Here is a 20702-nt window from a genome sequence, read left to right as displayed (position 1 = left end):
ATCACTCACATATATCATGAAATTTGCTTTTTTTTTGCTGCAACAGTACAGTGCAATACATAAAATTACTATGACTATGCAAAAATCTTGGGCACCCTAGCTATATATATATGTGCCTAAGATTTTTGCACAGTACTGTAAGTCTCCATATACTACCCTGAGATTCATTTTATTGTGGGTATTCACAGTAGATACAAAGAAACATAATTGAATCAATGAAAAACTACACACAAAGAAAAATGGGCAAACAACCAATGTGCAAAATATGCAAACTCTGCAAATAAAATAAATAATTAATTAATTAATAACACTGAGAGCAGGAGTTCTCATAGGTTGTGGAAACAGTTCATTGTGTTGTGGTGAGTGAAGTAATACAAGCTGGTTCAGAAGCCTGATGGTTAAAAGGTAATAACTGTTCCTGAACCTGGTGGTGTGTGACGGAGCATGGGCTGGATAGTGGGGGTCCTTGATGATGGATGCTTCTTTCTTGTGACAGTACTCCTTGGAGACATGCTCAATGGTAGGGAAGACTTTGCCTGTCATGGACTGGGCTGTATCCACTGCTTTTTGATGGCTGCTCCATTCATGGGCATTGATGCTTCCATACCAGGCCATGATGTGACTAGTCAGGATACTCTCCACTGTGACCCTATAAAAGTTTATCAAAGTTTGGTAAGAAGCGCTGGCGTGCCTTCTTTGTAATGGCACTTACATGCTGGACCCAGGACAGTTCCTCTGAATGATAACAACAAGGAATTTAAAGTTGCTGACACTCTCCACCTCCAATTCCCAGATGAGGAATGGCTCATGGACCTCCTATTGCAGAGCTATAGTCAATGAAGAGCAACCTGATGTGTACATCTTCACTGTCTGGATGTTCCAAGACTGAATGAAAAGCCAATGAAATGGCAGCTGCTGTTGATCTGTTGTGACAGTAGGCAAATTGGAACAGATCCAAGTCTCTCCTCAGGCAGGAGCTGATGTGTTTCATGACCAACCTCTCAAAGCACTTCATCACAGTGATAGTAAGTGCTACTGGATGGTAGTCATTAAGGCAGGCAACCACATTCTTCTTGGGCACCATCTTGAAGCAGCTGGGTACCTGAGACTGCCATAGTGAGAGGTTAAAGATATCAGTAAACTCATCAGCCAGTTGATTAGCACAGGTCTTCAGTACTCAGCCTGGTGTGCTAATCCTGGGTAAATTTGACCCTCCAGAAGGATGCTCTCATGTGAGCCTGAGACTGAAATTACTGAGTTGTTGGGAGTTGTGGAAGTTCGTGAAGATGCCTCCATGTTTTGTCAGTCAAAGTGAGCATAAAAGGCATTGACCTATCTGGGAGCAAAACCGTGCTGTCGCCTAAGTGACTTGGTTTTACTTTGTAGGAGGTGTTAGCATTCAACTCCTGCCACAACTGTTGAACATCCTTCTGTGATTCAAGTTTAGCCCAGAGTTGCCACTTCGCATGAGAGATGGCTTTCCGGAGATTATACCTGATCCTCTCGTACTTCCCTTGGTCACCAGACCTTCTCGATACCGATCTAGGCCTCAGTAGATTGTGGATCTCTTGATTCATCTAGGGCTTCTGGTTGGGGAAGACCTTGAATGAACTTGTGAGGACACACTTGTCCACAAGTGTCGTCATAAATTCTGTGACAACTATGGCATATTCATTCAGATCCTCTGACGAGTCTTTGGATATGGTCCCCAGTCCACCGACTCACAAGCAATCCCATAGCCGCTCCTCTGGCTCCTGCAACCACCTCCTCGATAATTTTACTTCTGGGCTTTGGCCTCTGCCTGCACACAGGTAGAAGGAGGATAGCCAGAAGGTCAGACTTCCTAAAATGCAGTCTAGGGATGGAATGGTAAGCATTCCTGATGGTAGCAGTAGTTAAATGTGTTGGAACCCCTGATACTGCAGGTAATATGCTGATGATTTCTTCAGGCTAGGCTAATTGAATTTCCTGGCAAGGATGTGAAAGACGTTGGGGTAGGCAGTTTCTTGTTTGCTAATCACAGCACTGAATACATCGAGTGCTTGCTTAACATCTGCCTTTGGCTGTGTATAAACTACAGTCAGATTCACGAGGGAGAACTCCCTTGGAGCTTAATCATTACATGTCCCAGTTCAAGAGAACTTACAGAACTACTTTTACTCTCCACAATACTTGACAATCAGGCCACTCACATTCTCATTGATGTCATTAACATATTTGACAAAAAAATCCAATAGCAATAATCGGGGGTGGAGTTTCAAGATGGCGACGTAAACATCTGCCTTTTAGGCGCTCTTCATTTTTTCAACTATAATCACCCTTTAATCAAATCTTTTCGAATTTAATCTTATGAGTTGATACTTTCGATTAACTTTTTTTTCCTAAAACTATATTTGATCTAATTCTGTCGAACTTAAAATGGCTACAGGCAAGAAATCGTCTAAGGAGCCTTTATCTATCGACGCAATTTCTAATCTTCTGGATGCTAAACTTGCAAGTTTGGAAAGCAAGCTGGAAAGTAAAATGGAAAGTAAAGCAACAAGTTTGGAAAGTAAATTGGCAAGTTTGGAAAACAAGCTTACCACGAAAATGTCTGAACTTGAAGGAGTTGTTAGATCGCTTGATAATAAGCTTCAATCGCAGGCATCGGATATTCAGCGGCATGAAGATAAGTTTGCGACTCTTGAAAAATTAATTTGTTAAAAAGTACGTACAATTGAAGCGTTGGACAAGAAGATACAATCGACTGTTAAAACAGTAGATCAGTATAAGTTTAAAATTACTGATCTCGAAAACCGATCTCGCAGACAGAACTTGCGAATCATCGGGTTTCCCGAAAAAGTTGAGTCCGGTGATTTAACTGAATTTTTCTCTAAATTACTGTGGGAAATTTTCGGTGGTGAAGGTTTGCAAACTAAACCTGTTATAGACCGCGCTCACAGAGTTGCGAGGTTTTCGTCTACGATTGTTAAACCACGAGCGGTGATTGTTCGCCTTCATTATCCTCGTGAGAAAGAGCTTTTAATTCGATTAGCTCGTAAAAAAGGTATGATTTCTCACAACAACAACACATTTCGAATTGTTGAGGATTATTTGTTCGAAGTAATGAGAGCGAGAATTGCTTTTAAACCAGTGATGGCAGAGATTCACTCGATTGGACTTAAACAAGCTTTAATGTATCCAGCGAAGCTTAGAATTACGCTGAACGACAACAGTCAGCAATTTTTTAACACTCCGGAAGAAGCGAAGAAATTTGTTGAAGAATTTCGATCTTCTAGTGCAACTTGAACTATGTGTTACGTTGAAGATTTTTCGGAGAGAGGATACCATTTCACTTTAAGTTTTAACCTATGAAGCTGGGTTATAACTTCTTATCCTGATCTACGGGTCTGGTTTTTTTTACTATCATCATTGTTTACAGATGCTCTTTTTAATTTTTATAATATCTTTTTTTTATTCTTTTTTCTGTTTCGGATATATACGTTTATATTTTGTAATAATGATTTACTTTTTTTTTCAAGATGTCGTTTCTTTTTCCCGTAAGATTCTGTTTTCTGTAAGCATTTATTTGTTTGCCTGTACTTAGAAATGGGACGAATGTTTTGGATTTTTTGGTCTTTTTTTTATATATTGTAGTGTCTATTAAATCCCTTTTTTAATCCTATTTTGATAACTTTTTTTAATTAAATTTCTTTTAATAGGTTGCTGAACTTACATTTGTATTTTGTAATATGTCTTTTTCAAAATGTCGTTTCTTCTTCCCATAAGCCTTTGCTTATGAAATGTCATCTTTCTTGTATTTGAATATGGAATTTTTTTTAAAGGTATATTACACTTTTAAATTTTAATGTTTATACTTTTTTTATTAATGATTGTTTTATTATATTAGTTTTTTCATTCTGATTGATATATACTTTTTTTTTGCAACCCTATATTTAAATCTGGGTGTTATATAGTTTTTTTTAAATCTTTTTATGGAGCTGCCATCTTGAAATGGGGGTAATGTTAGTATTAGATTATGCGCCTGCCGCTTGTCTTTCTTTCAAAGGATGGGGGGAGGGGGGAGGGATCTTTTTTCACACTTTTGATTTTTATTTTTTTGCTTTTAGTCTATGGGCCGACCTTAAATTATTAATATTGTTGAGGTGTCATGTTCTCCGGTTGCTCCTGAATCATTTTTGCTTCTTCCTGAATTATGGGTTATGTGTCTTTGTAACCTTTTATGATATACACAACAAATATTAGCATGATGGATAAATCTATTAACTTTATTTCTTGGAATACTAATGGTTTAAATCATCCGATTAAACGTAAAAAAATATTTAAAGTATTCCATAGATTGAACGCTAATATTATTTTTGCACAGGAGACCCATATTAGGAGGGAGGATAATCAGCGTTTTTTTAGGTTCCGGAAAAGGTCAACAATTTCACTCAAATTGTACCGCCACAATTAGGGGTGTGTCTATTTTTATAGACCCCTCAATTTCGTTCACACATCATGGAATTATTTCTGATCCACAGGGCAGATTTTTGTTGATAACTGGTTCACTTTTTAATCGAAAAGTGGTTCTAGTTAATATTTATGCTCCAAACGTTGACTGCCCTGAATTTTTTAAACGTTTATTTACTTCCCTCCCTAATCTAAATGAATATATGTTGATAATGGGTGGAGATTTTAATTGTTGTTTGAATCTTTCGATGGATAGATCTAAACCTATCCGTATTCTTCCAAATAGATCAGCCTTACTTATTAATTCTTTTATGGTTGATTCGGGAATCACAGAAATATGGCGGTTTTTGAACCCTAAAGATAAAGAATTTTCATTTTTTTCACATGTATATCATAGCTATTCTAGAATTGACTATTTTCTTATTGATCATCGGTTATTAACGGATGTTATTGATTGTAAATATGATTCTATTACTATTTCGGATCATGCACCCTTGAAGTTATCTATTAAGATTTCGGACTTTTCCAATAATATTAGATCTTGGAGACTTAACGCTACTTTGCTTCAAGACCCAGAATTTATCACCTACATAAAACGGCAAATTGACTTGTTTTTCTCAACAAACTATACTGAAGAAATCGACAGAGGAATACTTTGGGATTCTTTTAAGGCTTTTATCCGTGGACAAATTATCTCATATTCCGTTGGTAAAAGAAAACAAAGATATTTAGATATTGCTTTATTAGTGGATAAAATTAAGGAAATTGATAAGATTTATTCCGTGACTCCTACCAAAGAACTTTATAAGAAGAGAGTTGAGCTTCAAATAGAACATAGTTTACTATTATCTTCTTCAATTGAAAATCAATTAATTAGGACCAGGGCTCAATTCTATATTCACAGTGATCGAACTGGTAAACTGTTAGCTAATCAATTAAAAGCTATTTCGACTAAGCGACAAATTATTTTTTCTTTCTTTCTAAATCTTTTTATTAATATTAGTAATATGGACAGAATACAGATGATATATTGATAAAGAAATTACCAACATACACAATCCATTACATATGAAAAAAAAACATACATAATAGTTACAATATAAATGAGTTTACCAAGACATAAGCCATAAGATATATGTATGGACATAGTAAGTCTAAATATTTCATAATGTATAATATAAAAAAAACAGAAAAAAGAAAGGAAAAAAAATTTTTATAATGCAAAACTAACTAATCTAATCTAATAACTATAACTAATAAGTAATATAAAAGAAAAAAAAACAAACAAAAGAGAAGGAAAAAAAAGTGGGCTGTTTATATTATCTCACAAAAATAAGTATTCCTCAATGCCGTCACTTCCGGTCCTCTCAAAATACATAAGCTAAAAGCTGGGAAATCAAATGTACTTGGCACAGGGTCATATTACATCATATGAAAATGTTGAATAAATGGTCTCCATAACTTTTCAAATTTAATAGAAGTCTCAAAAGTACCACTTCTAATTTTTTCTAAATTTAAACATAACATAGTTTGAGAGAACCAATTAAATACAGTGGGAGGATCAATTTCTTTCCAATTCAACAATAAAGATCTTCTAGCCATCAGAGTTAGAAATGCAATCATTCGACGGGCTGAAGAAGATAAATGCTGTGAATCTAACATTGGTAAACCAAAAATTGCGGTAATAGGATGAGGTTGTAAATCAATATTCAAAACCGCAGAAATAATATCAAAAATATCTTTCCAATATTTCTCCAAAAATGAACACGACCAAAACATGTGAGTTAAAGACGCAATTTCAGAATGACATCTATCACAAATAGGACTTATATGAGAGTAAAAATGAGCTAATTTATCCTTGGACATATGGGCCCTATGTACGACCTTAAATTGTATTAGTGAATGTTTGGCACATAACGATGATGTATTAACTAATTGAAGAATTCTATCCCAATTCTCACTAGAAATACTAAAACTAAGCTCCCTTTCCCAATCCTGTTTAGTCTTATAAAGAGGCTCTAAACGTATCTTCATAATTATATTATAAAGTTTTGAAATAAGCCCTTTTTGAAAAGGGTCTAATTCAAATAAACTCTCCAAAGTATCTGAAGGCACAAAATTTGGAAACGTAGAGAGTACAGAACTTAAAAAATGTCTAATCTGTAAATATCTAAAAAAATGAAATCTCGGCAAGTTATATTTGTTGGATAATTGTTCAAAAGACATGAAACAATTATCTAAAAATAAATCAGAAAATCTTAGTAATCCCTTAATTTTCCAAGCTGAATAAGCTTGATCTATAATGGAAGGGTGAAAAAAACAATTAGATACAATAGGACTATTTAAAACAAATTGAGTCAACCCAAAAAATCTCCGAAATTGAAACCATATACGCAATGTATGTTTAACTATCGGGTTGTCAATTCGTTTCGGCAATTTAGAAAGAGCAAAAGGGAGAGAAGTCCCTAAAATAGAACCCAAAGCGTAAGCTGATACCGATTTAGTTTCTAAACTCACCCAACAAGAGCCAAAAGATCCACCCCCATCTTTCAACCAGCATAACAAATATCTAATATTAACTGCCCAATAGTAAAATCTGAAATTAGGTAATGCTAACCCGCCTTCCTTTTTTGTCTTCTGTAAATATGTTTTACCTAACCTGGGATTTTTATACTGCCATATATATGAAGAAATTTTAGAGTCAACATTAGTAAAAAAAGATTTCGGGATAAAAATTGGTATCGCTTGAAAAATATATAAAAACTTAGGTAAAATAACCATCTTAATAGCATTAATCCTACCTATTAGGGATAGAGACAAAGGTGACCACTTAGTAAATAAACCTTTAATCTGATCAATTAAGGGTAAAAAATTAAATCCAAATAAATCTTTATGGTTCTTTGTGATTTTGATCCCTAAATAAGTAAAAGAGTCATTAACTAATTTAAAGGGTAAATTTCCATAAATTGGGACCCGTTTATTTAATGGAAACAATTCACTTTTATTAAGATTTAACTTATACCCAAAAAACTCACTAAATTGAGCCAATAATGATAAAACTGCTGGAATGGATTTCTCCGGGTTAGAAATGAATAGTAATAAATCATCTGCATACAAAGATAACTTATGAATATCTGTCCCACGATTAATACCCAAAATATCCTGTGATTGTCTGATGGCAATTGCCAAAGGTTCTAAGGCAATGTTAAATAGTAATGGACTAAGAGGACATCCCTGTCTAGTGCCCCGAAATAGGCGAAAAAAGGGAGATCTTTGATTATTGGTAACCACTGAGGCTACTGGCGTATGATAAATCAATTTAATCCATGATATAAATATCGGACTAAATTAAACTTCTCCAACACATTAAATAAGTAAGGCCATTCAACTCTTTGAAATGCTTTCTCCGCATCTAATGAAATCACGCATTCTGAAGTATCATGTGAGGGAGTATAAACAATATTCAACAATCTCCTAATGTTAAAAAAAGAATAACGATTTTTAATAAAGCCAGTTTGATCATCTGAAATAATTTTGGGTAATACCTTCTCCAATCTAGATGCCAGTAACTTAGAAAAAATCTTGGAGTCTACATTCAATAAAGATATAGGTCTATAAGAAGCACAATTAGTAGGGTCTTTATCTTTCTTCAATATTAGAGAAATGGAAGCTCTATAAAAAGATTGTGGCAAATTCCCTAATCTAATGGCCTCCTCAAAAACCTTACCTAACCAAGGGGAAAGAGTAGCGGAAAAAAATTTAAAAAATTCAACTGTATAACCATCTGGACCCGGTGCTTTCCCAGAATTCATTGAGGAAATAGCCCCTTTAATTTCTACATCCGTAATAGGAGTATCCAATATCAAAAGATCATCAGATGATAACCTTGGAAAATTTAATTTCCCAAGAAAATCAAGACATGGTATTATAATCTTGAGGAAATTCAGATTGATACAGGGAGGTATAGAAATCTTAAAATGCCTTATTTATCTCATCATGATTAACTGTCAGATTCCCATTCTGCTGAACAATCTTAGTGATTTGACGTTTAACCAGAGCATTCTTCAATTGACTAGCTAACAGTTTACCAGATTTATCACTATGTATATAAAAATCAGATTTAGTTTTCATTAATTGATTTTCAATCGAGGATGTAAGTAATAAACTATGTTCCATTTGAAGTTCAACCCTTTGTTTGTAAAGCTCCTTACTAGGAGCAATCGAATATTTCTTATCAATCTCTTTAATTTTATCAACCAATGAAAGAGTTTCCATCTTGATACGTTTCCTCAAACCAACAGAATAAGAAATAATCTGTCCACGTATATAAGCTTTAAAAGTGTCCCAAAGTGTTCCGCAGGAAATATCATCTGTAGAATTAGTTGAGAAGAAGAAGTCGATCTGCTCCTCCATAAATTTTATAAAGTCAGAGTCTTGCAACAAGGTAGAGTCAAATCGCCATTGGCTAGCATTAAAAGCTGTATCCGTAAATTTCATAGAAAGTAATAACGGAGCATGATCAGAGATAGCTATAATATCGTAGTTACAACCGATTACCAATGGAATAAAACAAGAGTCTACAAAAAAATAATCAATTCTTGAATAAGAGTGATAAACATGTGAGAAAAAAGAAAACTCCTTGTCATTAGGATACCAGAATCTCCAAATATCAAAAACTCCATTGTCAGTCAAAAAAGAGTTAATACAAGTGGCCGACTTATTAGGTAAAGTCTGAATAGATAAAGATTTATCCATCAGAGGATTTAAACAACAATTAAAGTCACCACCCATTATTAACTTATATTCGTTTAGATTGGGTAAAGAAGTAAATAAAGTCTTAAAAAAGTCAGGACAATCCACATTTGGAGCATAAACATTAACCAAAGCAACCTTTTTATTACAAAGTAAACCCGTAATTAACAAAAATCTGCCATTCAGATCCGAAAAAATATCATGTTGAACAAATGAAATAGAGGAGTCAATAAAAATTGAAACTCCTTTTACTTTAGCATTCGAATTTGCATGATACTGTTGACCCCGCCAAAATCTAAAAAAACGAAATTTGTCCTCCCTCCTCACATGAGTTTCTTGTACAAAAATGATATGAGCATTAAGTCTTTGGAATACTTTGAAAATCTTCTTTCGTTTAATTGGATGATTTAAACCATTAGTATTCCAAGACACAAAATTAATGGTCTGAGCCATAATTCTATAATCAACCCTTTGGTATAGAAAGGGTTAACCAACTTATAAACTCATGCACCCGGAAGAGGAACAAAAGTAGTGAGAAGACCCGGAAGTGACGACAACACAGACATATTTGAAGTTCAAAAACAGCCCGAATAAAAAAACTAACACAAATTGGTACAAAAAAAATAGAATTAGAAAACAGACCATCCCCCCACCCCCCGAGAGAAAGAGAAAAAGCCAAAATATGACTTAAAAAGAGAAAAAGTAAGACTAATCCTACCCCCATGTCAGCTGAAGAACACTCCATATAAAAAGGATATATATAAAAGAATCACCCCGACTTTAAAAATAAAATCGCTATAATAAAAACCATATTTCTAAGTATAGTTAGTTGTAAAAAGAATAAAAATATAATCACTAAAAAACAATTATAACTCGGGCTCTGGCCCAGACAAAACAAAAAATATTTAAGCTGAGATAAGCGATGCATTGTCTAGAAGAAACACGAAAAATATAAACATAATGCCATCTTAAGCAAAACCAAAAATCTTTTCCAAAAAACCACCATCTTAATCAAGGAAAAATTTACCTTCAAAGAATTAAAAATATACCTTCGAAGGAACAAAGTTAATAGACATGTAGTTAAATGATTAAAGTGTATAAGGCAAAACAATTAACATGACGCAAACACACTTTAACTTGAGTATAAAGTGTAGGATGAACTTACACCAATAACCAGATTATAATTCCGGTTTAAGAGATCGAGAACCATCTTATACGATCAGAATCATTCATTTATTAAAGACTGGTGTCTGTAGCAGTAGGGAAGTTCTCCTCCAGATATTTTCTCGCTTCTGAAGTTGAAAGGAAAACTTGTCGTGGAGCATTCGACGGAGAAATTCGAAGCTTCGCAGGGTATAGAAGCGCAGGTTTCAGATTTTTCTCATAACATTCAGCCATCAACGGTTTAAAAAGAAGCCTTCTTTTTAAAAGATCTGAACTAAAATCTTCGATCAGGCGGAAGGAAAAATCTTTGATTTTAATCATTCCTTGTCGACGAGCTGCTCTTATAATTTGTTCTTTGTCATGTACATAATGGAACCGGACAATTACCACCGAAGGTTTGTCTGTAACACTCGGTGATCGACGCCGAATTCTATGTGCCCGATCCAATAAAGGGGGGTTATTCGGGAAAATTGTCGGAAATGCTTCTTTTAAAAGTTGAGCAAAATATTTCGAAGGGTCATCTTTTTCTATGCCGTCTGGAAGACCAAGTATACGTACGTTCTGTCTTCTGGACCGATTCTCAAAATCGTCACTCTTGGCTTTAAGGGCTTCCATCAGCTTAATGGTCGAAATTAAATCCTGTTGCAGTTTTCCAATAGTCAAATCTCGCTTCTGAGCTTCTTCTTGCAGAGACGCAATAAGAGCTTGTTGCTGTTTAATTACTAAATCCGTCTTAACCATGTACTCTTGAAAAGCCTTTATATCTTCTTTAAAAAATTGTTGTAGTTCAGCAAATTTTTGATCCAAAACCTCCATAAACAATTCAAAAATTAATGGTGTTTGTTGTGTCGGAGCCCGCTTTTTTCCGTTACCGTCCGGGATCCCGTCCCTTAGACCTGAGAGACATTTCTGTTTGCATATCATCAAAAGTTCACAACAAACGCTTGGCAGTAAATCCAAAAAAAAAAGAATAAAGAAACTTTCGGTATAGGTAAAAATAAGCTGAATAAGGGTGATCAAAGGTTAAAAAAAGTAAAAGTTATGGAGCGAATCCAAAACGGTACTCACTCCATGAGTGTCTCCAGCTGACTCGACAAATTATTAAAATTCGTAAACAAGACGGTAATTTAACTACTGATCATAAAGAAATCAATAACACTTTTCAAGATTTTTATAAATCTTTATATCAATCAGAATTTGATGGTGACCTGTCCATGATGGATAATTTTTTTAACAATTTGAATATTCCTAAACTGATAGATGAAGATCATAGCTTGTTAGATGCTCCTATCTCTATGGCCGAAATAGGAGAGGCTATCTCATCAATGAATTCAGGGAAAGCTCCTGGTCCTGATGGTTATATTGTAGAATTTTTTAAAACCTTTTCTTCTTTGCTTTCTCCTTGGCTATGTGAAATTTTTAATGATGCGTTTGCTAAGAAGAGATTACCTCAATTTTTGTATGAAGCTACTATCTCTCTAATTCTTAAAAAAGATAAAGATCCTACTTTATGTGCATCTTATCGCCCTATATCATTATTAAATGTAGATTCTAAGATTCTTACAAAAATTTTAGCCATTAGATTAGAAAAGGTACTATCACAGATTATTTCAGAAGATCAAACTGGTTTCATTAGGAATCGGTATTCCTTTTTTAATGTTAGAAAATTGATTAATATAATTTATACTTCATCACCCACAATCTCAGAATGTGTTACCTCATTAGATGCTGAAAAAGCTTTTGATAGAGTTGAATGGACATACTTATTTAATACATTGAGAAATTTTAATTTTAGTCCCAACTTCATATCATGGATTAAATTAATATATTATAAACCTGTTGCTTCTGTTCTTACAAATAATTATAGATCCTCTTTTTTTCAATTATCTCGTGGTACGAGACAAGGCTGTCCCTTAAGTCCTTTATTATTTAATATCGCATTAGAACCTTTAGCCATTGCTATTCGTGAATCTCCTAATATTTTTGGTATTACCCGTAATGAGAAGTTATACAAATTATCACTTTATGCTGATGACTTGCTGTTATATATTTCTGATCCTGACAGGTCTATTCCCGCTATTTTATCCTTGTTGGCTCAATTTGGTAGCTTTTCTGGTTATAAACTAAACTTGGATAAGAGTGAATTATTTCCCTTAAACGCACAAACTTTATTGAATGACAGGATACCATTTAAAGTTGTTACTGATAACTTTACCTATTTAGGTATAAAAATTACTAAGAAATATAAAGATTTATTTAGACTGAATTTTTTACCTATGCTTCATCAAATTCAACAACTTACTACAAGATGGTCTCCCTTATTCTTATCATTAATTGGTCGGATTAATGCTATTAAAATGATGATTTTACCGAAATTTTTATACTTATTTCAAGCCTTACCAATTTTTATTCCTAAATCTTTTTTCGATAACATTGATTCAAAAATTTCCTCATTTGTGTGGCAAAATAAAAACCCCAGGTTAAGTAAAAAGCAATTACAAAAATCTAAAAAAGATGGTGGTTTAGCTTTACCTAACTTTAGATTTTATTATTGGGCAAATAATATTCGTAACTTAATGTATTGGAAATTAGATTTAGATTCACCACTGTGCCCACAGTGGGTAAATTTGGAATGTAACGAGGTAAAGGGATATTCTCTATTCTCTGTTCTTGGTTCTTTTCTTCCTGCTGACTTAGTTAAATTTAATAAACAGATATCTAATCCTGTTATCAAACATACATTACGAATTTGGTTTCAATTTCGTAAGTTTTTTACTCTGAAAAACTTTGTTCTTGATAGCCCTATCTTACTTAATTTTTTTTTCAAACCTTCCTGGACAGATCAAGCTTTTAGCATATGGAAAAGGAAAGGTATAAAATGTTTTCGTGATCTTTTTTCTGAAGATACTTTGATGTCCTTTGACCAACTTTCCAACAAATTTAAATTACCTAAATCTAATTTTTTCAGATATCTACAAATCAGAAATTTCTTACATAAAGTTCTACCATCTTTTCCCAATTCAACTTCAGTGGATTTCTCAGATTTGATTTTTACCTTAAACCCTTGTCAGAAGGGATTAGTAGCTTTTATTTATAATATGATTATGAAGATACAACCAGAAATATCAGATAGAATTAAACAAGAATGGGAAAAAGAACTTCGATATAATATTTCAACAGATAAATGGGAAAAAATTTTACAAATGGTTAATTCCTCTTCTATATGTGCTAAGCATGCTTTAATACAATTTAAAATTGTACATAGAGCTTATATGTCTAAAGATAAGCTTGCTCGATTTTACTCTTATATTAACTCTCAATGTGACAAGTGTCATCTAGAAGTGGCTTCATTGACCCACATGTTTTGGTCATGTCCCACTTTACACAACTATTGGAAGGACATATTTGTAACCATTTCTTCAATTTGGAATATCGATTTACAACCTCACTTTATTACTGCAATTTTTGGTATACCAAATGAGGATGGTATTCAGTTTTCCCCTTCAATCAGACGAATGATTGCTTTTGTAACATTAATGGCCAGAAGGTCTATATTACAAAACTGGAAAGAAGTAAATCCTCCTACCACGTCTCAGTGGCTTTCTCAAACTATTTCATATCTAAGTTTGGAAAAAATTAGAAGCACTATTTTTGACTCATCAGTCAAATTTGAAGAAACTTGGGGACCGTTTATTCGGCATTTTCATATGAATTAATCTGACCTTTTCTAGACCTTCTTTCTGCTTATTCTTGTTCAGGTATGGAGTTCCGGAGTTTTTTTGACACTATCACATACTTATAAACTGTTACTATTGCCCATGTTAGTTTAGTTTAGTGTTTTTTCTATCAATATACATTTTCTTTCACTTATTTTCAATTTTTTTTTCTTTTTTGACGATTATTTTTGTTTTTTTTTTCATATATAGTTATAGACTTGATTGATTAATGTACTTGTTTCTGTTGATGTTTTAATAGGATATTATTATCTTATTACCAATGTAATTTCAAGTCTATTGTATTTATAACCTATTCATTATTATGTTATGTTTTTATATATATATATATATATATATATATATATATATATGAAACTTAATAAAAAGATTGAAAAAGAAAGAAAGAAAGACCTAGCAATAATCTCTGCAACACTCCACTGGTCACAGGTCTCCGATCCAAGAAAAACTCCCCACTGTCACCAATTCAATTTTGTATCCAATTTGTTGGTTCCTCTGGGCCAACATTTTTATTTGCAACTTGATTTTTCCTGTCAGTAGTAGGAAGGAGTCAATCAGAGTAATACTTCAAAACTTTGTAGCAGTTACTTAAAAACAAACCAAAACCACTGAAAGACTGAGTACAGTAGTTGACACTGTACTACACGCTTCAAATTAACTCGTTCCAAGTCGAAAAAAAGTACATTTGATCTATTACTACAAAAACAGCCAAGACAAATGATCTTATTGTGATATTAGAAATAAGCAAAATAATGATAAGTGTTCCAATTAGCATAACCAAGCAATCAACAACAAAAAATATATCATTCCCTAGTTACCTCTCAACTAGACTAAACAAAGACAAATGAAAATATGTAACTACACTTACTCATTTATATCACACCCCAACCCAATGACAAATTACCATCTGATCCACAATAAACTCGCAACACAAATACAATCCAGACAGACAGAAAATAGATATACAGCTCCTACAACTTACACGAGAAATTTGAGTGCTGTTGATGGCTAGATAGCTCTTAAAAAACTTGATGCCATTAGATGGATCACTACATTCGGAGTTGTATTACCTACAATGGTAGCAGTATCATCCAACATGGCAAAATTTTAAAATATTCTATATCTACAATTACTAGTTGCCTAATTATGCTTGTTTAATGTTAATTCTCTTCCCCCTCCCCTTTACCTGTTCAATGGCTTTCACTTTCTCATGCTCCATTTTTTTCTTCTCCAGTTTTCCAGCTTGGATCTCAGCAGTAGATACAGACTTTATGGACATAAAGTCTAATGTCATCCATTCATCCCTCTAGTACAGAAAGAATACATCATTTGCCTCATAAATTAACACATTTAAAGTACACCCAAAGTATAAAAAAATCCTCCTGCAGGTGACTTCTGATAGAGAATGGTCAAGAGTTTCTTTTCTTAGGTGTCCAAAACAGGGAGCCCAGTTGTACTGATTTTATTTTTGATTTGGGCACATGTTCAGCTTTGGACAGTGCAATTAATATCAATCAAAATCTAAGCAACACACACAAAATGCTGGAGGAACTCAGCGGGCCAGGCAGCATCTATGGAAAAGAATAAACAGTCGACAATTCAAGCCAAGACCCTTCATCAGAACTGTATACGCATATACAATAAAATGTAGAAATTGATAAGCCACTTCAAAAACTACCTGGTTCTCCAAAGGCTTCACAAGCACCCTTCTTGGGAATTTATAATTTGACAGCAAATTTTGATATTAACCGATTTCACTGATTTTCCCCCAAAATATTACTTTTTGACACATGCTATAAATTAATTATTAATTTCCTAGATCATTATTGCTGACCAACTTTCATATGTTGATGAATTGCCAAAATTGTAAAATATTTCAAAACTTGTTTAATAATTTATAAAAATTATGTACCTTTAAAGGTTTGTAAAGTTGTTCCCTCCATCTTATACTTCAATTTATATTTTTAAAAGTTTACATTTTTCATTAAAAATTGCAATTGCATTTCTAAGGTTACTTCCTTTTGTAATGTGATTGACTGCTAAGTCTAACCAATCACATGGTGGAGTCACAAGAACTCAATAGCAACTAAAAGATATAAGAAACAAACAATGTGGGAAACCTACACTGCCAAGATTAGCTTTAACAATTTAGTTAAAATGTTAAAACAATGTTGAATCATTAATGATATAGCAAACAGTAAGGGTCCCAGTGGTACATCACTCGTCACAGGTTTCCAATCACAAAAACAATTCTCCACTACTACCTAATTATCAAGCCAATTTTGGATCCAGTTTGCCAAGTTGCCCTAGATTCCACTTCCTCTAAACTTTTGGACCTGTTTTCTGTGTAGGACTTTGTCAAAGACCTTATTGAAGTCTACAAAGATTACATCAATCATATTGCCTTCATCAATACATTTTTGCATGATAAAAGTGATGTTAAATCCCCCTAACAAAGCCATGCCGACCATTCTTGATAAAGCCCTTTGCTCCAAATGTAGATTATCCTGTTCTTCAGAAATTTTTCCAACAATTTTCCTACCACCTGCATTTGACTTACAGGTACACAATTACTTGGGTTAGCCCTAATGAACTTCTAGAACCCATTTGCTGTCTCCCAGTAATCTGGAATTTTATCTGTGACCAGCAAAAACCTTTAAACTGTTTGGGGCTCCAGAAGTTTTACGTCTTGTGTTATAGGTCACTGTGGGAAGCATCTTTCAGGTCCTGGGACTCCATTCACCTTAAAGCCCATGAAAATATCTAGTATTTCCTTCCTTGGCTGAAAGCGTGCTCCAGAATTTCAGCATTCCCTCCCCAAATTCTCCAACTACAATGCTCTTCCCCTTAGTGAATACAGATTAGAGTCACTCAATAAGATCTGATGTGTGCTCGGGCTCCCTGTATCTATTGCCCTTTTGATCCATTATTGGACACATTTATTCCCTGGTTATTGCATCATCTTTAATATAATTTTAACATGTTATAGGATTTTCCTTCAATTTTATTCACTCTCTTAAAATTTGTGCATTTGTTTTGCTCCTTTAATTCCGATTTTTATATCCCCAACATGGTTCTCCTAAAGACCCTCTCCTACTTACAGTTCTCTACATTCAAAATGTACGCTTCTGTTTTTTTTTAATCCAACCCTCAATATCACCCAACATCAAGGAATCCAATATGCTTTTGTTATTTTATTTTACTTTATGGGAACACAGGTGCCCTGAACTTGTTTTAAATATTTCTGTCAAATGCAGTCATCCGTAAGCAATTGCTCCCAGTCCACTTTTGCCAGTCCCATTTTATACTATTGAAATCAACCTTCCCCCAATTCAGGATCTTAATTTCTGGACCATTCTTATTCCTTTCCATAGCCTTCTGGAAATCTACAACCATAGTTATACTACTATAGTCAAAGTTATAGTCACTCTATCTAAAATAGCTGCTGACACCCCTTCCTCTTGCTAAAAAAATTTCCTACGATTGGGTCATTATTATTCCATTTCTACTAGCACTGCCTGTACATTAGCTCAAAAGCTCTCCTGGATGCACTTTAATAATTTCAGCTCCTCTATGTTATTCACATAAAGGCAATCAAGCTAATTCTAAGAAAACTGAAATCATCTCTTACTTCATCCCTATTACCATCACACATCTCAGTGATTTGCCCTACAGCACATATTAGGCCCTTCCAGCCCTTCAAACTGCGCCACCCAGCAATCCCCCGATTTAATCTGAGCCTAATCACTGAAGAATTTACAATGACCAATAAACCTACCAATCTTTGGACTGTGGAAGGAATCTGGAGCACCCAGTGGAAATCCACCCAGTCATGGGGAGAACGTACAAGCTCCTTACAAGCAGCAATGGGAACTGAACCCAGGTCATCTGTAAAGCGTTGTGATAATCACAATGCTACTGTGCTGCCTCTAACTTCTGCTCCCCTAACTTTTGGGAAGTCTGCAGCATACTCTAATGGCCCGCTTACTGTTCCTAAACTCTCCTGATATGATCTCATTTGAAAAGTCTTCTAGCGTATGCTGTCAGAATACTGCAGTGTTGGAGTACTTAATCAATATAGCAGTACTACCTTTAATTTTACATCACTCTTTCCCCCAATTCCTAGAAGTTCTATATCCTAGTGTAGTGTTCTCGCACAGGTGTAAAAAACTCTGAACTAAACACGCAGTATAAACCGTAGTCAATGAGGCGCGATCCCAGTAAGATTAACCGTTTACTGTTCACTCTTCCACATTAAGGTATGGTGAAAACTGTTGATAAAACAATACAAAATATATACAGTATTTGTTTCCTTCTTGGCATCACATTTACATCATAAATACATGCAAAAATAAAACTACAACAAACTATATTACATTAAGGTACAACATACAGACAGAATCTACCTACGCCATCAATGCTTTAAATACACTTCAACACAAACTATCCGCAACTCTTTAAATAACAAAGAACATAAACTTTATCAACCATCATTACTTTTAACAGAATCAGCGTTAACATTTTTACTTCAACATATCGATTATCTTATGAACTTACGGCATTGCTTCTATGATGTTTCTAGTGCGTAGAAAGAAAACATTTCTCTCGCTGATCCTGCACACACAAGCCCCCTCCTCCCCATTTCTCCAAACCAGTATTTTCCCACAGGACACAGTGAAACTGGGTGTGACGTCATCGCATGCCACGATATATCACAGACAATGAATTTACTTTCAACAACCTTAGCTTTAACTAGAAAACGATTACAAACGAATTACTAAAGCGAAAATATAATAAACTAAATGAATGCCTTAAGGGCAACACACCTAGAATGGAAGTTGCTAGTGCCCCCCCCCCCACTTCTTTCAACCAGATTACTGTCTTAGCAACAATATCAAGAGTAGTTAGCAACACTCTTTAATTTCTCTGCCATACAAGGTCAGACTCTGCATTAAAATAGCTGCAGTTTAACTTGCATTCCTCCCATGCATCTCACCATGCCTGTGTCTGCTCAATCTACTAGACCGATTTAGCTTGTCCTCTCCCAGCTCTATGCGATCACTCCATACCCCATTCCCTGCTACAAGCCTAAACCCTGTACGACTAGCATCAGCAAACCTCCTCACAAAGAGCTGGATCAGTTCTAGTTCAACAGCAACCCACTGAGTCTCTGCATCCCATCTTCCCCATAAGTCATCCACATCATACAGTGATCAAAGGTCTTTCTTCATTTAGCCAAACATTCAAACAACAGGAAGTATAGAAACTTCCTGTTTCCATACTCATTGCACTGAGTGGAACTGAAGTTATGCTAAAGGAATAGATTCAGAACAGGTGATCTTACCAAGTTTGTGTAGTTCAGCTATGTCTGATCATGAATAACCCTCTATCCTTGAGCAAAATACTGATTCATAAACCATATTCAGCCAGAAATACTGAGTCTATAACCTGACATCTTCAGCAATGCCACATTTTATCAATAAACCCTGTGGAATATTGGATATGACAAAGGCCATATGGATATGGCATTCCACAAAATTGCAGCCATAGCACTGAAGCCCAAGCATGTTTCTGTTTACAGATCACCTCCAACAACATGCAAATACTCGACACCATCTAGGTACTGGATTGTACCACATCCACCAACTTAAAACTTCACTTGCATTCATTTTTGTCACTCTCACCACACCAGGAGTGCTGCTCTATCTTCATGCAGCATTAAAAATCCAGACTAATCTACGCACATCTCAAACTCTCAATCTGTATTCTCAAGGACAAGGGCTTCAATAATATGGGAACACTACCACCTGCAGGCTTTCTTCTAAATTGCCACACATTCCTGACTTGGAAACATATCAGTGCTCCTTGATCAATGTCTAAATTCAAAACATTCTCCCCAAGAATGTTGTGGGAATACCTTCATCAGGAGAACTGTGTTGGATTAAGGTGTGGCTTGCCACAATCTTCTCAGAGTAATCAGAAACAAACAATCAATGCTAGTCTTCCTGGAGGTAACAAGATCCCAAAAAAATGGATAATCAAAACTTTATTTAAGTATGCAGTTGCTCAAACATGAGGAATCTTGAAGGACTTCAACAATATAGTAAGAAGATGACCACTGGAAAAAAAGCCTGAAAATTCTGAAAACAGATTAAAACAGAAAGTACAGCCAATGAACCTCTACAGCCTTCATTAAAGTAACAAGCTTTTACTTCTTCCTCACTTTTTTGCTTGGTTTACATGGCTTCTGAGAAGAAAAATAGAGGCATAGACTTGAAAGTTTTCTTATGTATGTTTCTCATATTATAAAGTTCTGTCATCCCAAAAACTCTTTCATACCTGAATGGGGTCTGTTTTTTCTGCTGAACTTGATTGTTCTTCTTTAATTTTCCAGGGTTTCTGACTGTTGTCAATATTAGGAACAGCTGTAGATTCAACCCATTCAAGCTCTGAACTCTGAAGTGTAAAAATCAATTAAAATACTTTTTTTGAAACTATGACAAACACAGAAACAGGATTTGTTAAGATGCAAGGATTTTTAAACAGATGAATTATTTAACTTTCAAATTGATCAAGCATTTCCATGAAAAGTTTCTCACC

General features: G+C 34.6%; 1 protein-coding gene across 2 annotated transcripts in view; it reads right to left on the bottom strand.

Moving 5' to 3' along the window:
- Positions 1-20702, bottom strand: part of cwf19l2 (CWF19 like cell cycle control factor 2) — a 146194-nt gene that overhangs the window by 85474 nt on the left and 40018 nt on the right. For both annotated transcript variants that reach the window (XM_059964303.1, XM_059964302.1), the window contains exons 4-5: positions 20442-20558; positions 15289-15408 (exon numbers count right to left, since the gene is read on the bottom strand). In XM_059964303.1, the coding sequence (XP_059820286.1) occupies positions 15289-15408; positions 20442-20558 (237 nt within the window). The remainder of the gene's footprint in view (positions 1-15288; positions 15409-20441; positions 20559-20702) is intronic.

This window comes from Hypanus sabinus, chromosome 3 (genome assembly GCF_030144855.1).
Source record: "Hypanus sabinus isolate sHypSab1 chromosome 3, sHypSab1.hap1, whole genome shotgun sequence".
Taxonomy (NCBI): Eukaryota; Metazoa; Chordata; class Chondrichthyes; order Myliobatiformes; family Dasyatidae; genus Hypanus; species Hypanus sabinus.
The sequence above is the reverse complement of the archived record's forward strand: the minus strand, read 5'-3'. Positions and strand labels throughout refer to the sequence as shown.